The sequence below is a fragment of the Arachis ipaensis genome, chromosome B02, assembly GCF_000816755.2.
Source record: "Arachis ipaensis cultivar K30076 chromosome B02, Araip1.1, whole genome shotgun sequence".
Taxonomy (NCBI): domain Eukaryota; kingdom Viridiplantae; phylum Streptophyta; class Magnoliopsida; order Fabales; family Fabaceae; genus Arachis; species Arachis ipaensis.
Window position 1 is genome coordinate 849,705 of NC_029786.2, and position 9,322 is coordinate 859,026.

Sequence of the window (9,322 nt, forward strand, 5' to 3'; positions counted from 1 at the left end):
AAAGACCGGTAAAAATTCGAAGGAGAAAATTTTAGGAGTAAATTAATAGTTTTACGGTTCTACCAAACTTGAGTGGAATTACTTTTAATAGTTCTCTCATCCCTACAAGTACTTCACGTTTCAGAGACTTATCAAAGGAAATTTGGGTTCCTTGTTTAGGGAAGAAAAATAGGCCATAAGAAGATTTTTATTCACAAATTCAACTATTACTGCATTCAAGGCTCAAATACTGGCGAAATCTTCATTAGATCCATTGAAGAATCATCCTACACATGTCCAGATAGTTTCTGCATTTTTGTGGAAGTGTTTCATAGCCGCATCAAAGACACAATCTGGAACTCAAAGGCCTTCTATGGTGACTCATTCGATGAATCTTTGCCGAACAATGGACGAATCTCTACGTCCTGAGAATTCTATAGGGAATTTGCTATGGTTCACACCAGCAGAACACGAGTGAACATGAGTTGAGTTTGGATGAGTTGGTGAGTAAATTGAAGAACTCAATCCAAGAAGTTGATAAGGATTTTATTGCAAGATTGCAAAGTGACTAAGAGGAAAGTTCAATTATAGAAGATGTTCTTAGGAATTTTGGCAGTAAAACAAGGGAACTTTGGATTCTATGATGCAGATTTTGGGTGGAAAAAACCTATGTGGGTGAGTCCTATTGGTTTAACAAGTACTTATGTGTTTACAAATATGATAATATTGGTTGATACTAGGTTTAAAGATGGTATAAAAGCTTGGGTTTCCATGGATGAGAAGAAAATGAAGCATTTGGAGTTATTCACTGAATTGCTCAGTTATGCAACTCTTGATCAAAGTCCTTTGGTAATGGGGTCTACAAGGTCTAACTCAAGATTATAGGCTTGTAGTTACATCTTTAGGTGAATGTTATAATAAGAATAATAATACTAATGTATTATTTCTCTGTTTAAAAGTTCTACTAGCAAAGCATTTTTTGTGTTCATGCAATTAAGAAGAGGGTTTAATAATGTCCTATACATAGTCAAAAGAGCATGTAATTTCCATGGTATCAGAATTCCAACACAAAGGAAATGAAATATATTAATCTGTATATGTTTCACTGCAAAATGAACTAATATTAACAGCTACAAAACTACACTATCATAACCACTACCAACAATACTACCCTGCCATTAATCACTAATAATTCCACTAATTTTTGGTGTAGTGGATATACCTCTCACTTTATCACTTTACCCATCTCCTCACATTAGAGGATCTTTTTCCAAACAGTGACATTTGAAAAGGAGGTGGGAAGCTAAGTATGAAAAGATAGATGCCCAAGTTTTTTCAATAAAGTTCAAGTTACGTGATTAATAATATTGATAAAATCCAAGAACTTGACCAAAACTACAATCAAACTTCTTGTAATAGATAAAGCTCTTATGCTACATATACTCCTTAAAACTTTAAGGAAATAAATTTACACTATTGCAAACAGCTATAACTTTTCATCTAATAGGTAGCGCTTAATCCAAAACTTGTGAAGTTTGTATCTAAGCAAGAAATGATGCTTTAAAACTCGAAAAGCTAGAAAAGTTACCATTAATTTAGATCCTTGAGTTCATAAAGAAGTTCAAAGTTGGAGCTTTAATCTCTACCAAGGCAAAATTTGATCCATGCCAATAAAGTATTAACAATTCAAATATTACCACTGAATACATAAGTTACATGCCTATATTCGAAATCATAGCAATTTTGATAATAGAATGAAACCTGCAATATTACACAGCAAATTGAACAAAGGTTTGATATTCACACCTAGTACCTAGTAATACAGGAACTTTAAATTATTGTTGATATTGCAAAAAGTTTCTTTACCTTCTGATTAAGTCTTAATTTCATTGTCTTCGGAAGCATTCATAGGCAACCTTGACCATGGCACATAGTTCCTGGAATCGATAATCTTCCTACGAACCACAATGAAGATGCTCAACAAAATGCAGATAGCAGCTATAAAAGTAAGCAAAATGCTTTCATTTCCACTTGCCCAGTTCTTGAGAACAAAACCAGCACAAACTTCGCCATCAAGACTATTGTGAGAATTGTTCATCTTCATAACCTCAACTCCATTTAAGATAGCATCATAGACATATGGAATGCTGCTATTTGACGGGCCAATGGCCACACTCAAGTTTTCAATTCCATTTCCATCCACGATAAAGTCGGCATAAAATGGTGAAGCCAATGAACCAGTGATTGACGATAGATCCAAATCTTGCAATGCTAGGTAACCATTGACATAAACATTGAAATAGAGCAAACCAAGTTGAATACTAGCAATGTCACAGAAATGCAACCTCACAAGGTACTTATAACCTCCAATTATTGGAAACTCCCATGTCACATTAACATTAGGAACAGAATCATTGTTACTCTTGATCAACCTTGCACTATTGTACATATTATCTGGTCCAACTTCGCGGCTAGCTCCTCCAGCATGGTACTTGATCCTACCACCAAAGTAAAGCCTTTCAGATCCAAAACTCGATCTCAAGAACTCGTTATCAGGAATCCAAGTCCTCCACAATGAATCATTGAATGGTGTAATCTTAGGACCCCCAACAGTGACCCTATACACAACTTCAAGAGCTTGGTTGCTTAATCCATTGAAATTCTCAATACCCTTTGAACTAAGGTATGTTGCAGTTTCAGGAACAAGGTCCTTTGGTGCAGAAATCACCTCAATTGCATTCACGAACGCCAATCTGGAATCTTTAGTTGGAACAAAATGAATCACTAGGTGCTCCTCATTGAGGACTTTTATCAAATACTCGGTGATCATGGGCTTTTCACTACTAATCACTCTTCTAGAGTTGCTTAAAACAACAACACCATTAACCAAGACGTGAAATTGAGATTGACCCAGATCATATCTTGTTGAATTGAATGCGAAAAAGTGAAGACGTACCATGTGTGTGCCTTGTTCCTTGATGGGGAAAACGTACTTTGTTGGTTTGTTGAAAACCATGGCTGTACGGTAGATTGAGGGCAAATCGGGAAAATTGCCTTTGTTTCTGAGTGGGAAAGCTCCGTTTGATGATGATGGTAGAGGGGAGTGGTGGTTGCCGGAAAGATCTCCGGAGAACCGACGGAAGTCAACGGCGGTGGTTGACTCGGAGGAGCCGCAGTTGATGAGGTAGTTGTCTATGGGGGAGAACATGTGTGAGAGAACGGAGAGAGTTGAGCAAGAGAGGTGGAAGAAGAAGAAGAAGGAGAGGACGCGCGTGGGGTGGCGCGTGAGGGCCATGATGCAGCTTGAAAGGATGAAAATGAAACAGAAGAAGTCGAAGAATGAATGAACAATGAAGGGAATGAGTTGTGTTTTGATTGGAAGAGAAATAGAGAGAGAGAATGAGTCAGTGAAAGTGAAGAGCGCGTTGGAGTTGGGACCCACGCGCGATGTGCGTGTCTGATAAGAAGTACTTCTCTCCAGAGACAATAGATGCTGTTAGATTCGCTTAACACCTCTGTAACTTATGTCATAGGTTGTCTGTGTGGTTTGCTAACTTTGCTTCAGTTGTTTACTTTAATAACTCAGAATCTGAGATAGATTCATCTTGAAAAATGTCTTAACAAGAGGATTGAGGCATTGATGGGTTTATCTGTTACTAGTTACTACTTTAAGTTCATAAGATCCGTGATTTTAAGGAAAAATTTAATTGTTTATTTTATTTCTTAATTTATTGAAAAACTAATATCAAATTACCTAATTAATTTTTTTATTAATATTAAATGTTATAAAAAGTAAATGTTTTTTTATTAGAGTAAATATTTTTTATCAAATAATTTTTTAAATTCTTGTTTTGTTAGATAAATTAATGTCTATATAAATTTTATTAAATAACAGAAAATTTTTACCTAATTGTCTTATTTTTTACTATGAGTGATGGGGACCATAGTTATTTAAACTCTAATTGGAGACCAAATAATTTAGCTTAAACTTAATAATAGTTAAAGGCAAAGCTCGCCGCTCTTCTTAATAAATGTGGTTAATTTAGTAGGTATGAAACTTAAAAATTCTTCTTCCGTGCCGAACATGCATTATTGCTAATTCCACAATACCATATTAGTTCACAGAAAAGATTCGCGAATTCTTTTTCCTGTGTGAGAGAGAAGAGTGTATCTCAAAATGGTGTGAGAAGAGAGGTGCTTTATTTTGCTATATTAAGATAAATTGGTGCTTTCGATTTATTTTATTTTTCAAATACACAATCACAAATCGGATGGTCCGATTTGCATTTTCAAAAATAAAAAATTTTAAATGTTAAAATCGGACTCTCTGATTTGTAGTTTATTTTTTTAAACAAATCGGACCCTCCAATTTAAGCAAATATCAATAAAAAAAACACCATATAAAAAAAAACAGCTAATCTTCTAATAACAATGTATTACATATATTTAATCAATATAAAAAAAAATTAGCCGAAAAGATTTCATGGTATTTCACATAAATTTATAAATGTGATTTACCATTGAACATATAGTTTAGCTTACAAGAATTTGTACCTGTACAATTAATTAATTATTTTAGGTTCAAATTTTAGATACAGAAGACCTGTTAAAATTTAACACAAAAAATTTACTAATAAACTATGGTTAAAATATGAGTTGTATACCAGAAGTTGTTAAATTCTCTAATTTAACATCCATATTTTTATACGTATAATATTTATAATTATATATTTATTATATTTAATATTACTCAACTATTTTAACAAAAATTAAGAAATATAAAATAAAATAAATTTAAACTATTTTATACTATATTTTATTATTTCTCAAATATTTTTTAGTAAATTAATAATTTTACTTGACTTGAATGAAATTATTTTTAATAAGAAGACACATAGATGACTAATCAACTTGATTTAATTCAGTGGTCAACTTGAATTGATTCGGTGGTCAATTCACTCGTCTATTTAAATAAATGTGACGAATTAGTCTTTATATGGTGGATATAAAAAAATACCTAACAAAAGAAAGAGGACATGTATGCTTTAATGATCACTTGATCATAAGTTCTTCTAGAAAGTAAAGAGGTCTAATGCAGTATATATAGAGACATATAAACGAGATTAAAATTCACAACTACAATATAACTTTCCTTCTCAATCTCTTCATAAGCTATATAAAGCTCATTATTTTAGGTAAACAATGGAAGAAGTTAAAGTTGAAATCATTTCTAGAGAAAATATTAAACCTTCTTCTACACCCTCTCACCTAAAAACCTTCAAACACTCCTTTTTAGATCAACTTGCTCCTTTTCCTTATGCAAAAGTCATCCTATTCTACGCCTCACAAAATCTCTCTGGATTCCCTAAGAGATTAGAGTTACTTAAACAATCATTATCTGAAACACTAACACAATTCTATCCTCTTGCTGGAAAGATCAAAGATAATTTGTCCATTGATTGCAATGATGAAGGTGCTAACTTTGTAGTAGCCAAACTGAATTGTCCTATTACAAAGTTTCTAAAGAAGCCTGATTTGAATACACTGAACAAGTTTCTTCCAACTACTCCATACATTGAAGAAACAATGATAGGAGCTTATGTGACTAATATTCAAGTTAATGTCTTTGATTGTGGTGGAATTGCAATTGGATTTTGCATTTCTCATAGGATCATTGATGGTGATTCACTTGACACCTTCCTGAAGGTGTGGACAGAAAGAGCAAGCTGCAACCACAATTCAAAACTATTGACAAAACCAAATTTTGCTACAAGTTCCTTGTTCCCTACAAGTACTTTACATTTCAGAGACTTGTCAAAGAAAACATGGGGTTCCATTTTTAGAAAAGGAAAATGGGTTACAAGGAGATTTCTGTTCAAAAATTCAGCTATTGCCACTCTCAAGGCTCAAATAGTGGCAAAATCTTCATCTGATCCATTCAAGAATCATCCTAATACTCCTACACGTGTTCAGATAGTTTCTGCATTGTTCTGGAAGTATTTCATGGCCGCATCCAAGGATCAATTTGGAATTCAGAGGCCTTCTATTCTGCTGAATACGATGAATCTTCGCCGAAGAATGGCAGAGTCTCTACATCCTGAAAATTCTATAGGGAATTTTCTGTGGTTGACAATTTCAGAACACAAGAGTGAGCATGAGTTGAATTTGAATGAGTTGGTGAGTAAAGTGAAGAAGTCAATTGAAGAAATTGATAAGGATTTTGTTGCAAGGTTGCAAAGTGAAGAGGAAAGGAGATCAATCAGAGAAACTTTTTTTAGGAAAATGAGTTTGTCTAATAATAAGGGTGATGAGGTATTGGAAGGATTAAATGTTAATAGTTGGTGTAACTTTGGATACTATGATGCTGATTTTGGATGGGGAAAACCTATGTGGGTGAGTAGTGTTGGTGTACAAGGTAATTCAGTGTTAGGGGATAAAATAACCTTGGTTGATACTAAGTTTAAAGATGGTATAGAGGCTTGGGTTACCTTGGATGAGGAGAAAATGAAGTATTTGGTGTCAAGCACTGAATTACTCACTTATGCAACTCTTGATCCAAGTCCTTTGGCAATGTCTAACTCAAGGTTATAGGCATGAATCTATTCATTTTCTTTTTTATCATTAGCCACATCTTATTCATAAGAGGAAGTACAGAGAGCCAATGAAATATCTGTACAATGGGGGTTTAGGGATATTCGATTCAATAGGATATCAGATGTTTATTATTCCTGGTCCGGATGGTTATTCTAGATAGTATGGATGTATTGTGTTTAAGAAATTAGTAGTATTTTATTCTGAATGTTCATTTTTTAACTCATATTATGTCAAATAAATAGCTCATTGTACATATTATACAAATAATCTATTGGCTTCGTAGCGAAATTCTATTCATAATAGAAGAGAAAGAATTGACTAAGTAATAAAATTATTATAGTGTGTTTAATTTCATGTTTTAGTCAAAACTTCTTGTAATTCTCACAATAAGGTGGGGTAATAATGATTATTATTTATTGAGCTCCATCTATTATATAGTAAAGAAAAATGAATCTATTTGATGCTTTAATTAAGTAGTCTTTTTGGTTTGGTTTGTAAGTTTTTCATACTTAGGATGTTTTGAGATTTTGATTTTTTCTCTCCTTTAAATTGATGTTAAAGAAAAAGTGAATATAAGAAGTTTGTGTTCATGCAATTAAGAAGAGAGGCTAATAATAACATGTTCTACAGATATTAGTCAACAGAGCTTATAATTCCCATAGTATTTGTCTATTTGAACTCCGAGACAAAGGAGATGAAATATAATGTGTATATTGATATGTACATGGCAATTTTTTTTAAATAAATAATTTAATTATTTTAATTACCGAAATATGTAATTTGTAGCGTATTTATATCGCAATGATTTATGTCGTTTATACTATAAATGATGTAGAATGGTGATGGTGTCGTGTGGGAGAGAGAACCTGCGGCGCCCAGTGATGGCGCGGTGAGTAGGATGGCAAGGTGAGAAGGAGAATGGCGGGGAAGGTGGCTGGGTGCAGAGAGGAAGGAGAGAACAGAGAAGGGGGGTGTTGGGTAGGGGTGAAGGACTGAGGTTGAGCACAGCGGCAATAGTGAGGGGAAAATGAATTAAGGTTCTCAAATCTCACTTTTTCCATATACATGGGATGAAATGACTAAAAAATCAAAGTGAGAAATAAACTATATAAGGGTGTTTAAGGAATTTAACGTATTCGGGAACGGAAATCTCTGCTTGAGTCTGGCACAGCGGCACTTATCTTAGGAGAATTTTGTCCCCCATATCCGTTTTCACAGAAAAAATTCTCACCATCAGAATTCCATTATGGACTATCTCCGCCTCCCAAAAAGTTTTGACATCCCTGTATCCAATGCAAGTGGAAGCCTATTGTCTTTAGGGTTGGCATCCTTCATATTTCATAGGAACAGTGATTATTATATATTGTATGGTCCACGGTTTGATAGAAATGTCTCTTAATTACTTGATAAAATGTAAAATAGTCATTATTAATGGATAGTAGATATTATTACATGATCGTTCAATTTTTTATTTGCATAGGTTTACATAATTTATTTAATTTTAACATAGTCATAGAATCTTGTATTCTAGGAAGAATAGGAATTTGATTGACCACCAGAAGTATTCCTCCCTTTTTTGGAGGAGGCAGATTGGAGGAGGCAGATTAATTATAAATTTATTATCTTTAAAATTTATTTTTAATAATTTAAAATTTAAGATTTAGATTTAATTAAAATAAAAAATTGATTGATATTAACCGAAAAAAATTTATTCTCTTGTTAAACTCTTAGACATTGATATATATCTTCTAGACTATATAAAAACACAAAATTTACCGTTAAAAATTGTACTTAAGCAATTTCCATAATCGAGGTATCTAAAAGAGTTGAGAAAATAAATTAATGGTTATAAAAGCAATTCGCATTATTATTACAATAGGTATAATCCTTTTTGTTTGATAACCATTAAAGTAACACGCTAGTAACAACAGCAGAGACACACACTCTCCCCATAAATATATAGAGACTAATGCAATTTTCAGGTCCCAATTACAAGTCTTTAATGGAAGCTTCTGGAACATGATTAAAAAAGTCAAAGTTGTTAATAAATTTGGGTCTCCACTTAGTCCTTCCCCTCAAAATCTCAACACCATCTTCAAATCGAAGCATATGATTGTACTCAACATTATTATTATTATTATTATTATTGTCACTGCAAACTTCAGCTAGAGATTGTAATTTGCTGTCTATCTTACACTCCCTTTTGAATTTCAAAGTCATGGAAGATAACTCATAATTCATCAAGATTGATTCTGGAATACTCTGCATATTTCAAATTAAAAGCAAAGGCCATTTTGTATCAAATTAAATAATAAAGCCAAATCAGAACAAAATGCATATTCTAAAAATACGAATAAATATAAAAATTTATTTTTTACTTTTATTTTTTTGAGGATTTAAAATTTAGAACAAAAAATAGTTTAAAAAAAATTAGTTAATATTAAGTAGTAAGTAGTTTAGAATTTAAAATAAAAAATATTTTAAAAAAAGTTAGTTGATATTAAGTAGAAAAAATTAGTTGTCTAGTGAAATTCTAATAAAAAAAAAAATTAATTATCTTACCTCTAGAATCCAAGTAACGTACTTCGCATTATTGACATGAAAATTTACATCTATATCACTCCATTGTGGCTGAAAATTAACAGGCACACATTACATGATATAAATTTAGAAAAATTAATCAATAATAAACAATTATTTATAAGAAAAGAAAACATGCATACCTTTAAACCAGTACAAATATAATCTG

The 9,322-nt window shown here is 32.4% G+C and overlaps 2 protein-coding genes across 2 annotated transcripts; one reads left to right on the forward strand and one right to left on the reverse strand.

The window, feature by feature from the left end:
• On the reverse strand, positions 1,553-3,508 carry LOC107621719 (probable receptor-like protein kinase At5g24010). Its single transcript, XM_016323735.2, has one exon. It carries the CDS (start codon positions 3,272-3,274, stop codon positions 1,853-1,855), a length of 1,422 nt encoding a protein of 473 aa, XP_016179221.1. The 5' UTR covers positions 3,275-3,508; the 3' UTR covers positions 1,553-1,852.
• Positions 5,122-6,658, forward strand: LOC107628104 (BAHD acyltransferase At5g47980-like). The gene has a single exon (XM_016330912.2). The coding sequence runs from the start codon at positions 5,182-5,184 to the stop codon at positions 6,568-6,570; it is 1,389 nt and encodes a 462-aa protein (XP_016186398.1). The 5' UTR covers positions 5,122-5,181; the 3' UTR covers positions 6,571-6,658.